Source organism: Neomonachus schauinslandi, chromosome 10, assembly GCF_002201575.2.
Source record: "Neomonachus schauinslandi chromosome 10, ASM220157v2, whole genome shotgun sequence".
NCBI lineage: Eukaryota > Metazoa > Chordata > Mammalia > Carnivora > Phocidae > Neomonachus > Neomonachus schauinslandi.
This window is the reverse complement of record NC_058412.1, coordinates 128,196,105-128,221,421: the sequence shown is the minus strand read 5'-3', so window position 1 is coordinate 128,221,421 and position 25,317 is coordinate 128,196,105. Positions and strand designations below refer to the sequence as shown.

The 25,317-nt window shown below is 48.4% G+C and overlaps 1 protein-coding gene across 2 annotated transcripts in view; it reads left to right on the top strand.

Annotated features, from left to right (window-relative positions):
* Nucleotides 1–25,317, top strand: part of ATP9A (ATPase phospholipid transporting 9A (putative)) — a 132,380-nt gene that overhangs the window by 98,947 nt on the left and 8,116 nt on the right. Inside the window, exons 15-25 of one of the 2 annotated variants that reach the window (XM_021685903.2) lie at nt 133–294; nt 9,542–9,634; nt 10,661–10,744; nt 12,159–12,329; nt 14,676–14,774; nt 17,141–17,230; nt 17,352–17,496; nt 18,327–18,391; nt 19,928–20,083; nt 23,123–23,187; nt 24,612–24,720. In XM_021685903.2, coding sequence (XP_021541578.2) covers nt 133–294; nt 9,542–9,634; nt 10,661–10,744; nt 12,159–12,329; nt 14,676–14,774; nt 17,141–17,230; nt 17,352–17,496; nt 18,327–18,391; nt 19,928–20,083; nt 23,123–23,187; nt 24,612–24,720 — 1,239 coding nt within the window. The remainder of the gene's footprint in view (nt 1–132; nt 295–9,541; nt 9,635–10,660; nt 10,745–12,158; nt 12,330–14,675; nt 14,775–17,140; nt 17,231–17,351; nt 17,497–18,326; nt 18,392–19,927; nt 20,084–23,122; nt 23,188–24,611; nt 24,721–25,317) is intronic. The other variant, XM_044919103.1, reaches the window with a different exon arrangement.

Sequence of the window (25,317 nt, the reverse complement as noted above, 5' to 3'; positions counted from 1 at the left end):
TCCGCAGGGACACAGGGGCAGCTTGCGCTTTGCCGGTCGCTGCAGCCCCTTCCACCTTGGTGTTCGTTTGCTTGACCTCTGAACCGGGACCCTCGGCGGTGTATCTGACCTTCGACCCTGTGTCACGTTTAGGTGGCCCTGGTGCAGTGGACCGAAAGCGTGGGCTTAACCCTGGTGGGCCGAGACCAGTCTTCCATGCAGCTGAGGACCCCTGGCGACCAGATCCTGAACTTCACCATCTTACAGATCTTCCCTTTCACCTATGAAAGCAAGCGCATGGGCATCATCGTGAGGGTGAGTTACCTTCTTTAGGACTTAACATGAGTAAAAAAACTCAAGTCTCCTGTGTGGGTCCCTGTAGCCTCGACATTCTTTCTTAACCGTCTTACCCTCTTTCTTCTGATGTCTGTTGTCCAAACTAACAAGAGAATAGAATTGCCCAAACGGAAGGAATATTATTAGTCCATCAATTAGACGAGACCTCAGATAGGTGATCAGCTTCTGGTTAACCTAGTTCTAGAAGGAAAGGCCTAACGTACGTGAACTGGGCATTTCTTTCTTTCTTTTCTTTCTTTCTTTCTTTTTTAAGATTTTATTTATTTATTTGACGGAGAGAGACACAGTGAGAGAGGGGACACAAGCAGGGGGAGTGGGAGAGGGAGAAGTGGGCTTCCCGTGGAGCAGGGAGCCCGATGTGGGGCTCGATCCCAGGACCCCGGGATCTTGACCTGAGCTGAAGGCAGATGCTTAACGACTGAGCCACCCAGGAGCCCCAAGGACTGGGCATTTCTTGATAACAATACCTTCCTCATTGTGTACACTTTTGTTTAAACATCTATCTGCTGAGGTGAAATTCACATAAGTAAATGATTTTAAAGTGTGTAATTCAGTGGCATTTAGTGTATTCACAGTGTTGTGCACCCATCGCTTCTTTTTTTTTTTTTTTTTTTTTAGAGAGAGCATGCACATGCCCTGGGGAGTGGAGTGAAAAGAGAGGGAGAAAGAGAATCTTAAGCAGGCTCCTCACCCAGTGCTGAGCCCAATGCGGGCCTTGATCTCATGACTCTGAGCCGAAATCAAGAGTCAGACACTTAACTGACTGAGCTACCCAGGCCCCCTGCAACTACCACTTCTGTCAAGTTGCAAAACATTTTCATCTCCCCAAAAGGAACCCTTATACCCATTAAATAGTGACTCCCCATTCCTCCCTTCATTCTAGTTCCAGGAATCACCAGTCTGCTTTCTGTCTCTAGAAATTTACTGATTCTGGATACTTCATGTAACTGGAATCCTATGATATGTGACCTTTTGTGTCTGACTTCTTTCATTCAGCATAACGTTATCAGGGTCCATCCAGGTTGTAGCATGAACCGGAACTCCATTCCTTTATATGGCTAAGTAACTGCTTATCCATTCATCTGTTCATAGACATTTGGGTTCTTTCCACCTTTTGGCTATTGTGAATAGTGCTGCTATGAGCACTCACGTACAGGGATTTGAATACCTGTTTTTAATTCTTTTGGGTATAGACCTAGGAATGGAATTGCTGGGTCATGCTGGGTCCATTACGCACTTGCTGGATAATCCTATCTTTTAACTTTATGAGGAACCTCCGAATGGTTTTCTGTAATGCTGCACCATTTTACATTCCCACTGGCAATGTAGGAAGGTTCCAATTTCTCCACATCCTCACCAACACTTTTTATTTTCCTTTTTCATTTTTTGGTTATAACCATTTTCGCAGTTGAGAAGTGATATTTCATTGTGGTTGTGATTTGTATTAACTTAATGACTGATGATGTTGACTGTCTTTTTTTTTTAAAGATTTTATTTATTTGACAGAGACACAGCAAGAGAGGGAACACAAGCAGGGGGAGTGGGAGAGGGAGAAGCAGGCTTCCCGCCGAGCAGGGAGCCCGATGCGGGACTTGATCCCAGGACCCTGGGATCATGACCTGAGCTGAAGGCAGACGCTTAATGACTGAGCCACCCAGGCGCCCCGTTGACTATCTTTTTGTGTGCCTATTGGCCAATTTTATATCTTCTGTGGAGAAATGTGTATTCAACTCCTTTGCCCACCTTTTATTTTTTATTTATTTATTTTTTCCTTTGCCCACCTTTTAATTTGGTTATTTGTCTTTTTGTTGTTCAGTTGTAAGAGGTCTTTATATAGTCTGGATATTATCAGATGATATGCAAATATTTTCTCTTATTTTGTACGTTGTCTTTTCATTTTCTTGATAAAATTCCTTTGATCAGAGAAGTCACTAATTTTGATGAAGCCCAATTTATTTATTTTTTCTTTTGTTACTTGTGACTTAGGTGTCATATCCAAGAATTTATTTTATTTTAATAATCTATTTTTTTAATTTTTAAAATTTTTATTTTATTTTATTATGTTATGTTAGTCACCATACATTACATCATTAGTTTTTGATGTAGTGTTCCATGATTCATTGTTTGCGTATAACACCCAGTGCTCCATGCAATACGTGCCCTCCTTAATATCCATCACCGGGCTAACCCATTCCCCCAACCCCCTGCCCTCTAAAATCCTCAGTTTGTTTCTCAGCATCCATAGTCTCTCATGGTTCATCTCCCGCTCTGATTTCCCCCCCTTCATTTTTCCCTTCCTACTATCTTTTTCTTCTTCTTTTTTTAAACATATAATGTGTTATTTGTTTCAGAGGTACAGGTCTGTGATTCATCAGTCTTACACAATTCACAGCGTTCACCATAGCACATACCCTCCCCAATGTCCATCACCCAGCCTCCCCATCCCTCCCACCCCCCACCACTCCAGCAACCCTCAGTTTGTTTGCTGAGATTAAGAATCTCTTATGGTTTGTCTGCCTCTCTGGTTTCATCTTGTTTCATTTTTTCCTCCCTTCCGCTATGGTCCTCTGTCTTGTTTCTTGAATTTCTCATATCAGTGAGATTATATGATACTTGTCTTTCTCTGATTGACTTATTTCGCTTAGCATAATACCCTCTCATATCCAAGAATTTATCATTAAATCCAAGGTCATGAAAATTTACCCCTGTATTTTAGGAGTTTTGTAGTTTTAGCTCTTTAAGTCAGTGATGCATTTTGGGTTAATTTTTGTATATGGTGTGAGGTAGGGATTCAACTTCATTCTTTTGCATGTGTATATACAGTTGTTCCAGCACCATTTGTTGGAGAGACTGTTGTTTCTCCATTGAGTAGTCTTGGCCCCCTTGTTGTAATTCAATATTTTAAATGGTTTTTCATTTGTACAATCACAAAAATTATTGGAAAAAAATATAGTGATCACTCAGCATCATCATTTTGTCACATTTATTTCAAATTTTGTTTTTATATATTTTGAAACTTTTACTGAAATACAGCATCCACAACGAACAGTGCAGACATCCTAAGGGTGCAGCTCAAGTGTTTTACAGAGCACACCCATGTGACCAGCATCCAGAGCAAGGATCAGAATCCCAACCTTCGTTACCCCAGCAACTCCCTTGTGCTCCTTGCGGGTCACCTACATCCCTCTCCCGACAGGGATAGAACCACTCTCCCAATTTCTACCACTGATTAATCTCTTTTTGAGATTTTCTCCTTATATAAGAGAAATCATGCAGTAGATTTTCATGTTTGAGTTCATTTGCTCAAATTTATATTTGTAAGATTCATCCCTATTTTTGTAGGTATTGCAGTTTAAATATTTTTTTAAAGAAATAAAACATTGTGCATTCAGTTGAAGGCCCATCTGCCCCTCCTGGATGTGCTTCCTTTCCATTCCTACAGGAAGTTCATAACTTTTAAGGAATTTTAAAATACTAATATCAGACATGTTTGGGGATAAATAATGTATATTATGGTTTTGCATATTTTTATTCTTTGTATAAGTGTCATTGTATCATTATCTCACTTCTTGTTCTTAACATTTAAAAGAACTTTATGTTCATACACTTAATCCTACTTCATTACTTTTAGCCATGTTAGAGCGTTACACTGTATGAATATACCTCCCTTCCTTCAGTTTACTGGAGTTCCCTGTTGATACACATTTAGATAGTTGCCACTTTTTTTGCCATTAGAAACAGCACTGCCATGCATGTCCTTGTCCTGGTCTCCATTATACGTAATGCTAATGTTTCTCTGTGGAGTATGTCCAGAGGTTGGGTTGCTGGATTGGCAATATATACATCTTTACCTCTACCAGAGATCATCAGCTTTTCTCCCTGAAGTGCTTGTACTAATCTTGGTCCCATCATTCCTCTATATCCTCACCACTATTTGATAGTGTCAGATTTTTAAAATTTTGTCACTATCTTGTTTTTACCATTTGCTCTTTTACTCAAAGAACCACACTTTCCATTCTAGGAAGCCTGGGAACCCTGTGTTCCACACACCACTGTGTTCAGTAACTCTTAAACCTGGCTGATCGTCAGAATTACCCAGAGAGCTTTAAAAATGCAGATGACTTTGTCCCATCTGGACCTGTTTTGGTATTGGGATGGTTCCTTGGCATTTGTAAAGGTTTTTCACATCAGTTGGCTTGATTGGAAAAAACTATGCTCAGATCATGGGCAACTTTGGAATATGACTCATCTTTTTTGTTTTTAAAAGAAATGCATTGAATTTAAATTAAAAAAATTAAAAAATGAGGCTCCCCTCTACCCTGATCTACCCAAGTGTTTTATGCCTTAAAGAGCAGAGAGCTGTAGATTGCATTATAATAATTCTGTAATAGTAGTATGAGTAGTTTGTGATCAGGGTCGTTAGTAGTAGCAGAGGTACTGGTGGCTGCTGGAACAGCAATAACGTAATGATAGGTAACATTTAATGATGCTTATTGCATGCCAGATGCTGTTCTAAGTGATTTGCATAAACTCACTAATTCTTACTGTAAGCCAACAAAGTAGGTACCAGTATGACTGGCATTTGACAGAGGATAAAATTGAGGTGTAGAGAGGCTCAGCAGTCTCCTCAAGTTCACCTTGCTGGAGAATGGTGGAGCTGGGACTGGACCCCAGGTGATGTGGCCCCCAAGTCCATGCTGTTTGACCACTAGGACCTGGGAGTTTGGGTGCGGTGAATGGGGTGTTGAAAAGCTCCTAGAGCATCCGTAGTAATGTTGGGGTAGTGTATCATGTGTTGCTGCATAGCAGATTACCCCACACTTAGTGGCTTCTGACAACAGAAGGTGTTATCTCACGGGGTCTCTGGGCCAAGAATCTGGGTGCAGCCTTGCTGGGTCCTGTGGCCCATGGTGTCTCGCAGGCTGCCGACACCTAGGGTTCAACTGGGGCAGGATCCACTTCCAGATAAAATCAGTGTTGTTGGCAGGACTTGGCTCCTTGCGCTTGTTGGACCGAGGGCTTCAGTTCTTCACTGTTTTGGCAGGAGGCCACCCTCATTCATTGCTCCACGGGCTTCTCTGTAGGTCAGCTCCCTTGTCAGCCGGCTTCATCTGAGTGAACGAGTAAGCGTGTGAGCAGGAGGGAAGGCACAGTCTTTGTAACCTGCTCTCAGAACTGGCCTCCCCTCACTTCACTTCTGCAACGCTAAACTAGAAGCAAGTCACCGTGTCCACCCCCCCGCCCCCCACTCAGTGGAAGCGTCTCATAAGGGCATGAGTCCCAGGGCCTAGGGGTCAGTAGGAGCCGTTGAAGAAGCTGCCTCCCCTCTGTGTAGAAGAAACAGCTTCATGAACTGCTCTTGTGCTGACCCAGTGACACAGCATGAATGTGCTTTGAAAATGACACATTTTAAGGGATTTTTATGTCCCTGATGCCAGTAGGCACTTTCAGACTCAACAGGACGCATATCCTTGGCAACTTTTGGGTGGGAAGGGGGCTCTTTCTCCCACACTGCTGCTGCTGTCCTTACGGGCCCATACCTGGTCTGACCCATGGCTTCTAAACCGTATCGTGAGCACACATCTGATGTCAAGAACATCCGTGGCCTGGAAGCAACAGCACAGATCAGGTGGGTGGGTGTTTCCTGGTGAATCAGAGTCATTATCTCCCACAGATTTACTTTTGTTCCGGCTTTTATGTTTTCAAGTTCTAGGACTGTGGGCTCTGCTGAAGTCATTTGAGGGCTGACTCATCCTCAGATACCCAATATCAGCCATTCTTGGATAAGTGAGCAATATCCCCCACTCTTCCTTTAGCTGTGAGGGGCTCTCGTTCGTTCCCAGATACATGCCATATTTTATGAGCTGTGGCCCCGTGTCTTATCACAGCAGGAACAGTAGGGGATACTTGTTGGATGGGCAAATGGTTATTTTAAAAACAGCACCCCACCCTTCCAAGGTTATTAAAAAAACAAATGAACCCAACATTTAGTTAAGGCATTCAGAACAAATACATATGTAAAGAAAGAGCTCAAGCTTTAATCATCTTTATTTTGACCACCCAAAGATGACCCCCTTTTCCCTTTTCAGAGAATTTCCTCTCAGCTTTTTTTTTTTCCTACGCATATAGGAGTGTAAACATCCACACAAATTTTTATGAAATTGGGATCAAATGTCACATAAGGCTTTTAAACCCTCCCCACATTGAACAATATATATGGTGAAAATTTTCTCAGATCAGTAAAAGCTGATTTTTATGATTTTAATGTGTGCATGGTGCTCTGTTGAAAAAAAAATACCATTAATTAAATATTCCTTTCTTGGAAACTTAACGTTTTCCATTTCTCACAACTAAAAGTCAATTTGTGAGCATCCATCTTTGCTAGGCCATCTTTAATGAAATGCATATTATTGCTAAGTTTTCTAGTTTGCTGACCTGTCTTTTTTTTTTTTTTTTAAGATATTATTTATTTATTTGACAGAGAGGATAGCGAGAGCAGGAACACAGTGGAGGAGTGGGAGAGGGAGAAGCAGGCTTCCCGCTGAGCAGGGAGCCTGATGTGGGGCTTGATCCCAGGACCCCGGGACCATGACCTGAGCCAAAGGCAGACGCTTAACTGACTGAGCCACCCAGGCGCCCCCGTCTCCCTCTTTATCTGTGGTTTTGATAGGTGGAAATTAGCCTCCAGGGCATGTGGGCAGGTTCTCTGTAGAAATCTCCTTAACTCCTCTGATGAAGTGGTTCTCGTCCTGGGGCCATTTTGCCTCCAGGGGACACTCGAAAATGTTGGGAGATATTTTCGGTTGTTGCAACTCAGGGTGGTACCACTGACATCATCTAGTGGGTGGAGGCCAGGACAGCCTCCTAACAAAGAATGATCTATCCCCTCCAAATGTTCGTTGTGTGGGGGCCAACAGCTCAGTTCTGATGTACCCAGACATCCTGCCTGTTATTGGAAGATACCTGCCAGCTACCCGGTGGAAGGAAGTGTTAACTCAACTGTAAGATGTCTTGGTTTGGTGCCTGTTGACAGGAATGTGCTCTCACCTGGTTCATCAGCACCCCCAAATCCGTGTGCACTCACAAAGCGAAGTCTTGGCGAGAATCTGTCTTCTGAGGGCTTCTTTGGGGCTAGTGTCCTTGTCTCTCTGAAGAAAGGCTGCGTTGCCTGCTTTGTTTTTGTTGTGTACAGATGTTTTACTGCCCGCTCCCCCACCCGTCCCACGTAGAATGATGGAGGCGGATCATCGCTGTAGATCATACCCCTGTCATTGTTTGCATAAAAGAGGCCTTTGAACAGGGGCCAGAATCAGACCACAGTGGAAAAAGATGAGGCCCCCAAACAATGCAGTGCAACCAGCAGCTCTCTGTAAATTTACGGCATAGTCTTGCCATAATATGAGAGCGAAGTAACCTTGTGATGAACTGGGTGGGAGGAAATGAGTAACGGGAGGAGATGGTTGATACCGTGTTTATATTGGACAAGCTGTCCGAGCTTTCCCGAGCACCCTCTGCAGGAGAGGAAGCTGGGGAGGGGGAAGCTATTTCCTACCGCTGTGTCGTTAAGCACCGTTTGGGTGAAGGGAAAAGGGAAAAAGCCCTGGGATGCTCTCAGGCAGTTATCTTTGGCCTGAGTCACAAGCATGCATAGGTGTGATCCGTCAAAGATGAAGCGTGCAGCTTTTCTGCTGCTAAGACGCAGGTCCTCCTTGGGGTGGCCGGCGGGTGCTTTTATGAGTAAGCATGTAGTTCTCGGAGATTGTCGGTGATTAGAGGGCATTAGAAAGCTGTTTTAAAGGAGGAAACTTACAGCACGAATTTGGCTTTGGGTATTTATTCCATGTTGAGTAACGAGTTCTGGGCTTTCCCTGGCAGCAGAATTCCGGCAGTAAGTGGGGACGGCCGTGCTCCATCCCCTTGCCTGTCTCTGCTGCCTCCAGGCTCACCGTGATGGGGGTTGCCGAGGAAGGAATGTCAGGGAATAAGAACCAGGGGCTTTACCACTGTTCCTCAGAGCAGGGTTTCTCAGCCTCAACAGGTTGACGCCGGGGTGGGATGATTCTAGGCTGTGGCTGTCCTGTGTGCTGTGGGATGCTTCACAGCATCCTTGGCCTCCACCCATGGGATGCCAGTAGCATCCACAACCCCTAGTTGTGACAACCAAAAAGATCTCCAGATACCGGCAAATGCAAAATCCCCTCCCTGGAGAGCCGCTGGGCTAATAAGCCTTGGTCTCCACATACGGCGCGCTCAAGGGGCGCATAGAGTTGCTGTCCCCTGAGCAGGACTGATGATGTTGAGTGGACACCGTCTCTGTGTCCAGTCCTTGGCTGTGTGCTCTGTGTAGGTGACATTGTTTAAGCCACAACAGCCTGTGTGGTAAGAGTTGTTAGTATTCCTGTTTTACAGATGAGAAAACTGAGGTTTCGAGAAAGAAGCACGTCCAAGTGCACACAGCCGAAAGCTGGTGTTGGGTCTAAGCATTCGACGCCTGGGCTGTGGTGTTACCTACTTCCCAGAAAATCTGGTCAGTGTGAACGAACACCTGGGTAATCTGATCACTAGCTAGGTCCTCAGGTAGACATAGGGGTCTGGAATTACTGGGATCGGCAGTTTGTGAAGGCGGTTTGCTCCCCAGGGAATGTTTGTTTATGTCTGGAGACATTTGGGCTGTTGTCCCCATGGGGGTGCTGCTGGCAGCTGGTGGGGACAGCCCACGGATGCTGCAGAAGGTCTGTAGTGCACAGGTCAGCCCCCACAGCAAAGAACTCTCTAGCCCGTATGTGAATGATGCCAAGGTCGAGAACCCTGCTCTAGATAATTACCTTACTTCCCCACTTTTCCAGGTAGACCACAGTTTGATGATCCTGGCAGTCCTGTCTATAAATTTAAGATGATCTTCCAGCGTGGGAGTCTGTTCCTGTTGGGATAGTAATAACTAAAAACAAAGTTCTTAAATTGTTTTGATCTTGCTTTTATCATTTAATGTGTTTCCAAATGCTTTGAGTTTTCTTCTATTTTCTTGTGGCCTTTGCCCCAAAGTGAGGGCCTCCACCCCCACTTCTTGCTTTTTATCTTCAGCCAAGTGAAAAAAACATTGGCGTCCGCTAAGTATGCTTTGTATCCCATCTGTCCTGGGAAGTGGGCACAGGAGCAGAGAGCGGGTGTTCCTCTGGGTGTTCATTCCATTGGGCCCCCTCTCTAGGATGAATCAACGGGAGAGATCACGTTTTACATGAAGGGAGCGGATGTTGTCATGGCTGGCATCGTGCAGTACAATGACTGGCTGGAGGAAGAGGTAAGTGGGGTGCGGGGACTGAGAACCAGGTGGCAGAAGCATGTCTGGAGGCTGCCCTCTGCATGGCATAGTTAGATGGGTCCCTGTACTTGTTACCTGTGCCTACATAACAGATCACCCCCAGACTTAGCAGCTTAGAACAACACCCTTTTATTTCTCCTGGTTTCTGTGGGCCAGGGATCTGTGCACAGCTTTGCTGAGTCCTCTGTTCAGGGTCTCTCGAGGGCTTGCTTGGGGCTGGGGTCTCATCTGAAGGCTCAAGTGGGCTTCCAAGCTCACTCAGCTGCCCTGCACAAGAGTCAGCGCCTTACTGGATTTTGTCTGGAGTCAGTTACCAGGAGGGTGGGGTCACTGGGGGCCATGTCACAGGCTGCCTGTCCTGGTTTGTGATGTGGAGAATTGGCCACAGCAAGGAGGGAAGAAACTCTCTGGTTTATCAGGCCGTTTTTATTTTATCTCTCAGCTCCAGGTAGGGGAATGCACATTTTCCATTCAGTAATACTATGTTTTCAGTTAGAGGGTTGCAAACTCAAATGCCGACAGGGGCCAGGCAGGTAAGTCAAATGAAACAGGCTGGGGTGTGTTATAACAGGATCACACTTTGTGTGTCTTCACTTGACAACTGTTTTCTGGGAAGACCTAGAAGCAGCTGGTTTTCTTTCATTGTTGGTTGCGGTTATTTGGGAAAGCATGCGTGGTTTTGTCAGAGGTTCGGTTTTTCCAACAAGCCCAAAATCCAGATTTATCTGTGAAGTCTTAGAGCGTTGACTTACATTTTGAAACGTATACTGTGCCAATCGAAGAAAACCTATGTGTAGGCCATGTTTGGCCCATGGGCTGTGATGTCGCAGCCTCCCTTGAGGTTTGCTTCAGGGAGGGTTGCTTTAGGGGAAAGCCATATTCTGATTTGCCACTTTCCCCATGCCCCTGTGTCCACTGCAGCATCCAGCCCTCCTCAGTGAGAGTCCGGGGCTTGGAGGCAGAGCCCTTAGTATGGCTCTCCACTGACTGAGGTCTGCTTTGCAGTGTGGAAACATGGCCCGAGAAGGTCTGCGGGTGCTCGTGGTGGCGAAGAAGTCTCTCGCAGAGGAGCAGTATCAAGACTTTGAAGTAAGTGGTCCTGGGACCTTTCTCCTACTTTTTGCAGCCCTACCCTTACCTCCCTGATCATATCTCCTTTCCGTCTCCCCCTCGCTCATTCTGTTCTAGCCATACTGAGGTCCTTTCTGAGCACCCCAGGCTCACTTCTGCCACAGGGCCTTTGCACTTGCTCTTCTCACTGCCTGGAACTCTCTTCCTGCACAGAGCTCCGTGGCCTGCTCCCTTGCTTCCTTTGGGTCTCTGCTCAAATACCACTGCCTCTGAGAAGTCTTCCTGGACTCCCCATCTAAGGCAGCCCCACCTCACTGCTCGCCATCCATCACCTGCTTAACTTTCTTCACTGTGTGAATCCCTATCTAGGATGACCTTGTTTCTATGTTTCTGTCTAACATTCTTCTTCATACCTCCTTCCTGGAACAAAATCTTCTTCAGAGCAGAGACCATCAGTCTGGTTTGCTCTTGTATCCCAGCACTTAGGTTAGTCATGGGCACATGGTATACCCTCTGGAAAATTTGAAATGAATCACCCCCTTGGAGCCCTCATTTCTTTATGTTGTAAAAAGAGTTGAACTAGATCATTGACTTTCACGGCCAGGGGTTCCAGCATGAATATGTCTGGTTTATTGTCCTCTTGTCCCATAAATTGTGTGTTGCTTGAAGGAAGGGTCCTTGTATCCCCTGGCCTGTCACAAAGCCCAGCACATGCCTGGGTGTGTGACCAAAAGGGAGAGAGGTGTGGCTGGGAACAGGCTTCTGGGGTCCTTGTCTGGCTCCACCCAGAGGAGCTATGCCTGAGTCTGTCTCTTCCTTGTGCTTGAGTTCTTTGTAAAGTTTTATTTAGCAAGAATTCTAGCCCTGATAAATTCTACCGTCCTTTCAAGTTTAAAGGCATGTGTTTGAAACAACCCATTAAGGGATTTTTGATTTTCTTCCATGTCTTTGCTAACCCTATAAAGTAGCTAAACTGAAGGGTTGGGTCAGTGGTCTTTGGAGGTGGGACTTCATCTCCAGAAAACCCAGTGATCAGGGGTTCTTGGTCACAAAGCGTGTGCCGTGTGTGGGAGAACCTGCCGTTTTTTTGAGATCTTAAGTTGTACCAATCCTTGCAACAACCCGGGGAGGTTGGGGCTGTTACTGCTGCTTCATGAGTGAGAACAGTTGAGGCTCAGATACGTTGAGCAACTTGCTAGAAGTTGCACAACTTGCTAGAAGTTGCACAGCAGGTCAGTATAGAGGAAAGGGTAGAACTAGGGCCTGTGCAAGTTCTGGGCCAATGAACTTGGAAGGACATTGGAAGTCTCCGTTCATCCCTTGGAGGTCCAACCACGCCCTGGGGTCCCCCACTTGGTGTTGCACTCTCCTCGCCCATCAGCCTGGCCCCTTCCCACCCTAAGCAGTGGCTGGGTCTCCCGCTGTGTCGCAGGCCCGCTATGTCCAGGCCAAGCTGAGTGTGCACGACCGCTCGCTCAAAGTGGCCACTGTGATCGAGAGCCTGGAGATGGAGATGGAGCTGCTGTGTCTGACGGGGGTGGAGGACCAGCTGCAGGCGGACGTGAGGCCCACCCTGGAGACGCTGAGGAATGCCGGCATCAAGGTAGTCCGGACCTGCCTGGGACCCAGCTGCTGAGATTCACCATTGGCCCTGCAGCAGAGTGTAGAAATCAGAGAAGGGGGGGTGTCTGGGTGGCTCAGTTGTTAAGTGTCTGCCTTCGGCTCAAGTCATGATCCCAGGATCCTGGGATCGAGCCCCGCATCAGACTCCCTGCTCTGCGGGAAGCCTACTTCTCCCTCTCCCACTCCCCCTGCTTGTGTTCCCCTGCCCCGCCCCCCCCCCTCACCGCACCGGGCTCCCCGTGGGACTGCGTGCCTCCCCTTCTCCCTCCAGCAGGCTCAGGGTGTTCGGCACATTCTTGTTGAGCCACTGGCCGGCCAGCCATCTGCCTGTTGTTCTGGGTGAATGAGGGGCTGCCCAGTGGACTGACCGCCTGTACTAACAAACTGCCTTACTTATTTACACTGTTTGGGGCCAAAAAGAAAAAAAAGAAAAAAAAAATTCAGGCGTTTAATCCAGAGAGGCCAGCAGAGGGCGTCCGAGCAGCACGCTACGTTTTAAAGGCCCTGAGCAAAGCAAGCACAACCTCACTGGCTTGGAGCTCCTGGACGCGGGCGTGTTTGCCGCCCACCTCCTCCCCGAAGCAGCTCTCTGGGGCGTCCTTGGGCAGGTACTTGGCACGGACTCCCGTGAGAGGGGCCACAGTAATAAGGGAGCTCCAGCCACAGTCGTGCCCATGGGGGGGACTCACACGCATGTGGGCGTGTGTCGTGGCAAACCAGATCCTGTCGTGTATCTAGTTTGTTGCAAGGACATTGCCAGCAAGATCCCAGTTTTGGAAAAACAGTCCAAAGTCAGAAGGGCTTGCTTCTGTTGCGCCATGGTGCTGAAATTTGCCCCTGGCAACTTCCGTAGACCTCTTCTCTCTAAGGTTTGGAATTCTGGTTTCTGCTTCTGGCTCCATCCTGAGCTTCCCCTCAAAGCTGTCCTCTCCAAAAGGCTGTTTTATTCCCAGAGTGTGGACTGGATTTCTCTTTCTGGTGTCCTTGGTCAGACGGGAGGGGGAAGGGAGTGGGGGGCGAGGGGTCAGGGGGGTTTGTAGGCAGCCCTAGCACAAGGTCCTTCACAGGTCAGAAGCTATTGGAACTTGGAAAATTTCTACTTCAGCCCCTCCCCAGATGCAGCAGCTGAGGCCAAGCAAGGTGGGAAGTGTGCTGCTGGGCCTGGGGCTCAGGTCTGGGCACGTACCTGCAGTGCCCCCCTGTCATCCCGGACGTGGGGCATCAGTCACGTGGTGGTCTGATGACTTTCCATGGTTTTCTAGAACTTGAGCCTCCTAGCTCCTTTCCCAGTGTTTCAGCAAACCCTGAACACTGGGATCACTACAAAGAATTTTTTTTTTTTTAACGGCCAGATGAGATGTTGAGAGGAGAGGCTGACACCCACTAAGGTCAAGCCCAGAGCCACGGCCCCCCTGAGAAGGGCCCAGTGCCCACGTCCTGGCTGTCTCACTGCCTGGGTTTGGCTCCGGTTTCTCCACTGACTGCTTCAGCAGTCCTTGGCAAGTGGCTTGACTTCTCAGTGCTCTGTTTCCTACCTCTCCACATTACCCTGAAGGTCAAGTGCACTGAGCGTGGATGGTGCTTGATGGGCGCCCGGCACGGCGAACGCTCTGGAGACCATGGCCGTTGCTTTCCTGTACCTCCCCCACTGCCGGCGTGTGCTTTGTGTGTGACCCTGCGCCCCTCCCTGCTGGGGCCGCGAGAACAGAGGGTCAGTGGGTAAACCAGCGGAGCAGGAAGTGCATTCTGTTTGGGCTCTGAAGGCTGGGATTCTGGGCCTGTTTGGGACAGGAGCTAGCTGTGAGGCTTTGGGGCAAGTCACCTGCCCTCTCTGAGCCCCTGGCAGCGAAACGCAGAATGATCTGTTAGGAGGTGTGGAGGAACTTGGCACATTTACCGTTGGCTTAACCAACCACATAGAAAGACTGCATGTAACATGACAAACCAGTGTTTTCTGTAGGACACGGAAGTGACCCCTCACCCATACCACCATCCCCTTCTTTGAAATTTTTTATTGCTTTAAGAAAAATTTCCAGAAGGGGGATGGTGAGGTCCGAGGCCGAGCTTCATGATGTCTGTGGAAGCATGTGGCCAAATGGTTTTCGAGAAGTGTTGTACCAGCTTTCGCTGCCACCAGCAGTGGTCACTTGGGGTCCTGAAGCCTTTGAGGTGGGGTATTCCTGTGGTGTATTGGGGATACCATGAGCCTCGAGGTAAGTTGGAATAAATGAAGTTTGGCTCGATGTTCTTGGAAACTGAACAGACACAGTCTGCAGGCTGGCCTTGAACAGTGACCAAGAAGAGCTTCTTTCTGCTGTGGTTCCAGGTTTGGATGCTGACGGGGGACAAGCTGGAGACAGCTACATGCACAGCGAAGAATGCACATCTGGTGACCAGAAACCAGGACATCCACGTTTTTCGGCTGGTAAAGTGTTGTCTGCACTGGGTCTCATGGGGGTGATGCTGCAGTTTGCCCCGTGACCTCAGAACCTCCAGTGCACCCCTAAAGAGGGGAGGCGGGAGTGTGTTAACCACCTTGGGTGGGGGAACTTACAGCATTGGTTTGGGGGGGGAATTACTGAGTGGCCCCGGTGAAGCTGCAGGCTTCCTTTGGGGGTGGTGCGGAAGCAGCTAGTACAGCCCTGGGTTCTTAACCTGGTGGGGGTCATGGTCCCTTTGAGAAGCTGACGCAGGGCACAATCGGGATGAAGGATGCAGATAGGCCCATACGTGGAAAATTGTACATATGAGTCCAGATGTCCCTGGACCCTTGAAGACCAAGTCTTTGGATAAGAAGTAAATTCCAGATCACAGATAGTGGCCTGTCTGCCCTCCTGAAGGAAACCTTTAGGAGTCTTTAGAAGGAGGTATAGTGGATGGGCAAACGGGAAATTGTGTCTTGCCCTTGCGGCAAGCACTTGACCCCAACTGTGCAGCCACGAGGAGCTGCTCGAGACTAGAAGCCAAGGGCTGGGATCGGCCTGACGGAGCTGGGAGGTGAGGAGCGGGAGGTCCCCTCCAGGCAGGATGCGCCAGTCCTGCTCCTGAAACCAGAGCCCTCACACCCAGAATGGAGGGGCTCTCTGCCTGTCCCAGGAGTGTCCCCTCGACCCCCTGCCTTTGGTCCGCGGCACACGCCGCCTTCAGGAGATCCGGCAGTTTGGGGACTGGCCCCAATAGCGTTGTGTAGAGGCAGATACAGTTCGTCTTCATTAGCCATGGATTCCAGATTTGCAAATGCACTTACTTACTAAAATGTATTCCAAACCCAGAAATCAGTCCTTAGGGCACTCTCAGAGTCCTCCGTGGACATGTGCAGAGCAGGGAGAAATCGTTGTTGCCTGATGTGCACATTCCCAGCTGGGGTCACACAAGGCGACTCCCCGTCTTCTCTGCCCTCTACTGCACATGGAGCGTACTTCACGGTCTGTGCAGGGCCACTTTTTATTTTTTTTAATTTTTTTTTCATTTTTGTGCCGTCAGTGATTTCGCTGTTTAAAATCCTCCCTCTCAGCACAGTGCTGGAGTGCTGTCTAGTGTTGTGAAGCGCAGGAGGGCTCCGATGTGCTCTATGGAGAACGTATGTGTGTTGGATGGGCTTCCTTCAGGCGTGAGTTAGAATGCTGTTGGTTAGGAGTTCAGTGTTCATGAGTCAACAATATGTATTTCAGAAGATGTGTTTAGGGGCACCTGGGTGGCTCCATCAGTTAAACATCTGACTCTTGATTTTGGCTCAGGTCATGATCTCAGGGTCGTGAGATCGAGCCTTGGGTCGGGCTCTTTGCTGAGCATGAAGTCTGCTTAAGATTGTCTCTTTCCCTCTCCCTCTGCCCTTCCCCCTGCTTGCATGCTCTCTCTCCCTAAATAAAATCTTTAAAAAACAAAAAAGATGGGTTTAAATAGAAACACATATAAAACAAAGTTATATATTGATTGACAAAAATGTTGTGGCCAAAGGCTCACAGGAACCTCGCCCGTATTTCCCCTAGGAGCAATGAGTGGTTCCTTATTTGCTAAGTCAGTGTTCACAGCGACTTTATAGAGTGTAACTCCTGAAAATAATGAGAATCGACTGTATGTCTTACATATTCTGTATTCTCTACATTCTGTATATTTAGGGGTTGCAAACAACAGTCCATGTGCCACCTGCTTTTGTAAATAAAGTTTTATTTCATTTTTTTGAGATATTTATTTATTTATTTTTATTTATTTGAGCGAGCACGAGCAGGGGAGGGTCAGGACCGCTTTGGCGCTATAACAGCAGTCGAGTCGTTTCGACGAGCACTGTGGGGTCCCCAGAGCTTGCAGTGTGTAACATCTGGTGTGTTACAGAAAAGTTGGCCACCCTGCTAGATGCCTGGCTTCTGACACTTGAGGCGGGCTCACGGCTCTGCCGCATCTTCGTTTCCTTATGTGTAAAGTGCGGCTGTTATCATTATGCACCTCGTAGGGTTGTTGTGAGAAGTAAATGGGGACAATCCATGGAAAGTGCCTAGCACAGTGCCTGGCACACAATGAAAGTGGGGTCATGTTTAGCTTTTTTTTTTTTATTACGTGGGTCACAGCCGTCCTGGGGGCAATGCCAGGTGATAGTTGGGATACAGGCTCTCCCGCTTCCCACAGAATCATAACAAACACGGTTTAATTTGGCTCTGGGTCTGGTGGCAGGGGCGGGGCAGGGGTCCTTGGCTGGAGTGGCCATTGTCTTCATCCCGGCTTCAGGAAGCCGCTGTTTGTTGTTCTTCCATCTCGGGAGAGCAAGGCCTCCTCCACCCCTCCGTTCCCTTCCAGGTGACCAACCGCAGTGAGGCCCACCTCGAGTTGAATGCTTTCCGCAGGAAGCATGACTGTGCCCTGGTCATCTCTGGAGACTCCCTGGAGGTGGGTGCAGGGACAGCGCCGGCCAGGTCCTCCTGGGACTGTGCGCCCCTTCCTGCTTTGGGGGGGCGGGGGCAGGGACCTCGCTTGACCGCCCCCTCCGCCTCCCCCCCACCCCCCGCAGGTTTGCCTCAAGTACTATGAGTACGAGTTCATGGAGCTGGCCTGCCAGTGCCCAGCTGTGGTCTGCTGCCGCTGCACCCCCACCCAGAAGGCCCAGATCGTGCGCCTGCTCCAGGAACGGACCGGGAAGCTCACCTGTGCAGTGGGTAGGCGGCTGCCCCCACCCCGCCCCCCCTGCCCCGGTCCACCGCCTCTGTGCCGGGTCCCTCTCTGTAAGGGTGGTCGGACTCGGTTGCTGTGTTCCTCAGATCCCCAGGCCACTTCACGGTAGGTCATGCTGTTTTCCCCCAGCAGACTTTGGCTCTATTATTATTATTATTTTTAGTGTTTCCCTTTGAGTAAGAGGAGATAAGCGTGCTCTAGGGCTTTTCTCCAGAGCTTGCTCTTCCTTTGCTCAGGAGGCAGGAAGTAGCATTGCACAGGGCTGTGGACCACACATGGTGGAGCTGGCTCTGGGCTCCTGTCTGTGCTGCTTTTAGCCCCTCAGTGCCCGTCGGAGCCTCAGTCTGCCTGTTGGTAGAATGGGGTCATAAGCACTCAAATGGTGCTGATGAGGCTGGAAAAGGGGTAGATTTAAAAAGCAGTGGCCACAGGGCACAGTATAGGCTCAGTAAGTGTAGAGCCCGTCACTGGTGCTGATGGGATGCGGCGCCCCACGCCTCCCAGGCAGGGCTGCGGTGGCTGTGAACACCGGTGTGGTGTGGACACGGTCCCCCTGCCGCCGCTTGATGGCTGGGGCTCCCGCCAGTCACCTGGGGTTCCTCTGACACTCAGCTGCTCTGTGAGACAGGAAGCTGATACTGTGGGGCGTGGGAATGATTAAATGGAGCAGGGCAGAAAAGGCTCTTAGTAATAAGCAAGCACTCAGTGAAAGGCAAATTGTGCACGATGATTCAAAGTAAGAATGAAATGTGGGGATTCTGTCTCTCGCCCCTCCCCAATTTCCCGGCTTTTCTCTGGTCCATGCGGCCCACAGGTGATGGAGGCAATGACGTCAGCATGATTCAGGAATCTGACTGCGGCGTGGGGGTCGAGGGGAAGGTGAGTGAGGGTGTGGGGCATGAGGGGAGCTGCTTACTGCTGAGTGGTTGGTACGAGGGTGTCGGGTCATCGTGCTGGGCTGGGAGCTGCTCTGCTCCACCAGCTGGAGCTTCTTTTTCCCTCAAAACACAGCTTTGATGCTTCTGAAAATTCTAGATTCGCATTATGAATCATAAAGAACCATGAAGCATGATCACCTGGTATTATTACGTGGGAGTCGGACGGAGATCTACATCACTCCATCTTAACAGAGGACAAGTGCTGATTTTTCACGTGCCAAGACTTAAATTAAAAAAAAAAGTGTTTTGCTCTATTGTTAGGGCACAGTGAGCGTACTTGGCACTTTCCCACGGCCGTTGTCATGGTGTCCATAAAAGCATCAGTCATCACGCCATGTGTGGATGTCTGGGAGATTAGGGAAGAATGTGGCATGGTCTGCCCCTCGCTAAAAGCTGCATTTTTAAAAAATTGGTGTGTCATAATAGTTTCTCTCTTTCTGTCATTGTCACCTGTGTACTTGCCTCTTACAGTTTTCTCTGTCCTAATTTGTGACCTCTAAATGACAATAGGCAAGAAGATTGGTTACCAGGTTTATTAGAACTTTGTGTAAAACAAGAGTACAGAGGTCCTTAGTGAGGGCCAGAGATGCTGTCTTATGCATTTTGTTCCATAGCTTCATGAGTTGGGCTAATCCAAACACTTTTGTATTCTTTCTACCCTTTCTGGTCTTGTGGTTCTCATCCAGTTGACAATTATTCGAAGTTACAGAATTTAGTGATCTTTGAATGAGATGTTACTGGAACGGACTCTTTTAATGCTGGTCTGCCCCCCTAGTGGCACCCATCATGCAGCTTTTAAAATTAGATAATTCTAATGGTTGCACTTCTATAAATGTGCGAATATAAGTACGCTCAGGAATGTCCTATTTGGTGTTAGTAGTCTCAGCCCCTGCCCCCAGCCTTACATTTCACTTAGAGGAACGGAGTGTTGTAAAGTGCCTATCTCTGATGATTCTTTGCTTCTGAGAGACATTATGGGGTGGATCTACCCGCCAAGGCTTAATACTAGATCCACTTGACCTCCAAATTATAACTATCTATGATTTAGAATGTTCTTTTAAAATAAATTCCTCTTTTTATTTTATTTTATTTATTTTTTTTTAAAGATTTTATTTATTTATTTGAGAGAGAGAATGAGATAGAGAGAGCATGAGAGGGGGGAGGGTCAGAGGGAGAAGCAGACTCCCTGCTGAGCAGGGAGCCCGATGCGGGACTCGATCCCGGGACTCCAGGATCATGACCTGAGCCGAAGGCAGTCGCTTAACCAACTGAGCCACCCAGGCGCCCCTAAATTCCTCTTTTTAAATCAAAGTTAGATTTAGATCAACAACCGAGTACAGCTTGAAACCAAAGAAGCTCTTCCTTGAAGTTTTCCAAAGATCTTCTTACAGTGTCTTGCTTTTTCAATGAAAAAAAAAAAAGTGTTTGCCTTGACCTCTTGTGCTCCTGATGGTACCCAATTTTATGCGGATTTTAGGAAGGCAAACAGGCTTCCCTGGCTGCAGACTTCTCCATCACCCAGTTCAAGCACCTGGGCCGGTTGCTCATGGTTCACGGTCGGAACAGCTACAAGCGCTCAGCCGCCCTCAGCCAGTTCGTGATCCACAGGAGCCTCTGTATCAGCACCATGCAGGTGGGCGGCCGGTCCGACGCCTCACATGGGCACGTGGCTGGCAGGGAAGAAGCCTGGAACTAGACTGTGCTTTGGAGCTATTACCCTCCCTGGCCAGTTCATTGGTTTGTTTATGGAGTTTATTTTCCCACCTGACCAGTTTAGATCCCTACCTGGCCACATTCCAGCTGATAGACCTTGGATTGCCTCCGATCCTTCCTCTGGTGGATGGGGCAGGCCGTCCTTGCTTGCGGGGGGTGGCTGCAAGCATCAGCAGGGGTGGCTGTCCGGTGCTTGGCAGGGGGGAGGTGTGGTGTCAGTGCCCAGAGTTGTTACGATTGGTTTGCCAGAGGGAAACATGCAGAGTGAAATGCTAGGTGAATACTCTGGTCCTGGGGTTTCCAAATGCACACATGAGGGTCAGCAGAGAATAACCACAAAAGAAGAACTTGATTTTCTGGAGCTCTTCCTACACCCTGGATGCCCGGCTCCATGTTCACAATGCAGTGTCTCGTGCAGTCCTCATGGTAGCCTGCGCCCATTGTACAGATGGGGAGCCTGAGCCTCCATGAGGCTGAGAAATGTGTGCAGTGTCCCTCGGGGGTTTAGTCTACATCGGGCGGGGACTCCAGAGCCCTTCATCACCGTGTCTCCTCGAGTGCCCTCCATCCTCGGCTTGCATGGGCTCTCAGGTGGGGCAGCATAGCCTGAGGGGCCTCCGAGGTCACAGTTCTGCCTCCAGCCATCGCGGGTGAGAGTCGAGCTGGGTTGTCTTGATTGTTCATCTTCTCAGGAGTAACATCTTGTTCCCATCTTGTTTCTCACAAAAGGATTCTAGAGTATTTTCCCCACCTTCTGTCTCACCAGCTCCTTTAACATCTGTCATCAGGCTCTAGCAATTAAGTGTACACTAGGGGGAAGGCCAAAGGGTGGGGAGGAAAACATTTCGGTGTTGAAAAACTGTTGACTGATTACCCTTCATGGACATTTGGCGAAAATATCACAGTTAAGTAGTGAGAACATAGGGATGATGTGACTTGAAACCCATATCTCTTTCTGACCACACCACTAAATATCTCTGAGACCTTTAGCAAGTCATTTTACCCCTCTGGGTCTCAGTCTTCCATCTGTGAAATGGAGATGGTAAGACCTGCCTTGCCTCTCGGACAAGGCTACTTTGAGAAGCAGAGTTCTATAAAGCATCAAGTGCAGAAGGCATCCTTACCCACTATTCATAAAAACCAAACAGGATGATGTATCCAGTAAGGTGACATTTTAATCTGTGGGAAAGGCACTTAATTACCATATAAAAGGCCTCCTCCCTTTCCGAGTGGGTGAAGTGATGCTATTCTGTGTACATGAGCCTCCCCCTCCTCTGGCCTCTTCCTTGCCTTCTGGGGTTGATTTTATGTTTTCAATATCTATTGCATTTGTGAGCATAGGAGCCTTTAAGTGATTTTTATCAACACAGTCTACACCCAAACAGCTATTACGGTTCATCAGACCACATCTGTCCTTTTATGTTAGCTCATAGATACTGCTATGGTTTAATCACTGGGAGATTAATCAGCTTGTCCCTGGGCATGCACACACAAGCTGGGCTGGATGAGCTGACTTCTATAAAGCCTGTATGTTGTTACTCCGAACGTCAATTTAGAAAAAAATTCCAGGATGGGAAATTGTTCTTTGGGGCTGTGGAAAAAGGCCCTTCACTCCTGTCCACTGTGCTGAAAGTGGCTGGCTAAGGGCATGTCCCTGTTAGAACTGCACCTTGGCGTTCATCTCTTCGATAGATGTGGCCGTAGTGTTTTCTTTTCCCTTAAGTGTTCTCTCCAAAATGAAGGATTTCTGGCCAGTGCGGCCCTTTTAGAGGAAGGAGGCTCTTGACGCTGATTTACAAAACTAAACACCAGATTCTTGACATTTTTACAACCATCCTTTCTGTGCTGCAGCCCAGCTGAGGTGAAGAGTCATTTGAAAGGTGGCTTTCACCTTCCAGTTCTGAAATATGACCACGGTGCTGGTGGGGCTGCCCAGGACCTGGGCCGCAGGTGATTGGGGGTCTCGCCTCTGGTCGCACACCTTTTCTAATCACCAGGCTGGCTCGGGCTCTTTCTCGTATTCAGCTCTTGAAAAGCCTCTAGCTGTCTCTGGCCTCTTTTTGGTTTTATACTAATAGGAATTAGCTTTGAGGCCACTTTCCTTCCGTGAGCCTGTCGATGCCCAGAGAAGGAAGTGTAATGGAGCATCAAGTCCGATTTTATCTCCCCAGCCTGGTTTTCACTGCCAGTAGCTACTGTTTTCCAAGTCAGGAAGCAGACATTTCAGGGAGGGTTTGGAAGTGTCTTTATTGCTCTTGTCTAACAAAGGCAGCAGGTTATGGGCTCTTTGTAAAAATTTCAGAAACAGTAAAATGTGTCCTGTAAGAAGGGACATGCCTTCTCTGCCGCACCCCCTCCAGGGTAACTGGTATACATCCTCAAGTGGGGCTATCTTTCCACCTCTGTGTCCATATCTCCGCCAACTTGTTTATCAGTCGCAGCCCAGAGAGGCGGTGCTTCTGAGCTCTCAGGACTGTGGGTTCTGGAGAGAGAGCTGGGCTTGAGCCCCGCAGTGCCCTTTACCTGCTCAGATTCCCCTCCTGTGAAATGCAGGTGATAGGAGGACTGGATCTCATGGGTGGTTCTGGGGATTCACGGAGATCACACAGGGTATTCTTGGGTCCAGCGTGTGTCAGTTAAAGTCCGTGTTCACAGAGGGTCTCTGGAGCTAAACCACCTGGGAATGACTCCTGGCTCCCATCACTTACGAGCTGTGTGATCTTGGGCAAGTTCCTTAACCTCTCTGTGCCTTACTCTTGTCATCTGTGACTAGGGGTTGATGATAACAGTACCTGCCTCATAAGGTGATTGTAATTGTGAAATGAACTGATTTCCTTAAAGCACTCACAATGGTGCTGGGGAGGTTTGTGCCATGTTAAGTGTTGGGTGTTATTTTATTATATAAGCATAGGGATTTTGTCATGATTTTTGGTAACATCCTCCTTTCTCGTTGGCACAGGCTGTCTTTTCCTCCGTGTTTTACTTTGCCTCCGTTCCTCTCTATCAAGGATTCCTCATCATTGGGTAAGGAAATCTAGGCAGGGTATTAATTTTTTATGAAACCTCCCTAAAATGCCACAGATGAGAGAAGAAACGTGGTGTCTAGACTGTTTGGTCCCCAAGTTGTCCGCGATGCAGTTCAGAACCTTCTCGAATTTTCATTAGTTTTTTTGAACTGGCCAGCCTGTAACCAGATTGAGGAAGTGGAGTCCAATATGTTTGTGGTTCATAGCACTTGGCCGTTTGTACCTGGAGATGGAAAAATGTTTGCCCGTGAGAGTCTGAGCTGATCGGTGATTGGCAACCAAAGCAAGATTGAAGGTTCAGACTCAGTGATTTCATTGGGGTCTTAGAAAAAGTGAAAGGGGAGCCCTGGAAAGTACCCTCCCTGCTGTGGACCCCAGTAGAACGTTCTGCTGCTGGGTCTGTAAGGCGGGCCAGAGCTTTGCTCTCTTGGGGGACGTACCTAACAGAGCTTCGTTGCTGCGTGCTGCTGACCTATTAGACTAGGGTGTCACTTGGACATTTGCTGCCTTCAAACCCAGCCCCATTCCTGACTTGGAATTCATGACGTTCCTTTTGATCCTTCAGAGAATGTGCTCAGTCTGTGAATTGCCCAGGTGGGTGGAGTTTGGTTACCACACACCCTAGATGGAGACGCATGTAGGGCGCACTCCTGGTCGTGAAGAGGTGGGAAGCATAGAAAGGCCGGCTGGCCCCAGGGGAGAGTCTTACGAAGGACGCCTGCCTTTTTTTTTATGTTGGCCCATTCAGTCTGAGAGTCAGCAGTGGAATTCTGCTTGCTTCTAATTGGACAAGTGGACTGTCTTTTATCAGGTCCCAGAAGAATGAAAGAACATGCCAGAGTGTAGGCAGGGGCTCCCTGTGGGCTTCCATGACTGGACCCCTCGTCCCTCTCTGTTCCCATTTCCTTCTCTCTGCCCCTCACTCACTCAGCTCCAGCTGCACTGGCTGCCTTGCTGTTCTTCAGACAAGATGCACTCTCACCTCAGGGCCTTTGCACGCGATGCTCTCGCTGCCTGGGATGTTCTTCCCTCCATTTGGGCATGACTGCCTCTCACCTTCTATGGGTATTTACTCAAATGCCACATCCTTTGGGCACCCTCTCTAAAATCACACCACCCCCATGTCTCTTTCCTTCTTCCCCATTAGAATTTCCTTCTTAGCACTTACCTGCAACACACAGTGTAGTTTACCGACTTTGTTGACTCACTAACTAGCATGAAAGCTCTCCGAGGGCGGATGTTTCCGTCTGTTTTTCATCTGAATCTCCTGTGCTTAAAACCAGCCCTGGCACCGAATAAGCACGCAGTGGATGGTTGTTGAAGGAATGAATGGAAATTGGGCTGCAGAGGGTGGAGAAACAAATTGCTCATATTCCTTTGGCTGGGTCTTACCTGTGGTGATTTCTGCCCCCTCCCCCTCAGGTACTCCACCATTTACACCATGTTTCCTGTGTTTTCTCTGGTCCTGGACAAAGATGTCAAGTCGGAAGTTGCCATGCTGTATCCTGAGCTCTACAAGGATCTCCTCAAGGTTCACTGGACTCCCGCTTCCCTCCCTCATTCCTTCTTCCTCCTTCCCCCTCCTTCCCCTTCTCTCTCCCTACTTTTAATTTATTTCACACAGACCCTCCATATCTGGTTTGAACACACTGATTTGAACTGGTGGTTTCTCAGAGGAAGGCATGGGATTTTATTTTTTTCCTTAAGAAAGTAGTATATACACGTGTAAAGAATATTAAACAGTACAGTAATATGTAAACTGCAAACAGACCAACTAACAACTTTAAAAAAAAAGCCCTGACGGTTCCATCCTGCAGCTGCAGCTGGTGCCTGCTTCCGGAAATGTCCTTGTGTACACTTCCAAAAAAAGTGTGTGTGGTGTGTGTGTAAAAAAAGCGTGTGTGTGTGTGGTTTCTGTGGGGTATGTGGTGTGTGTTTGTGTCTGTGATGTGTGTGTGGTGTGTGTGTGGTATGTGGTGTGTGTGGGTGGGTGTATGTGGTGTGTGTGGGGGTGTGTGTGGTATGTGGGGTGTGTGTGGTATGTGTTGTGTGTGTGCGTGTGATGTGTGTGTGGTATGTGGTGTGTGTGTAAAAAAGCGTGTGTGGTGTGTGTGTGTGTCTTATGTGG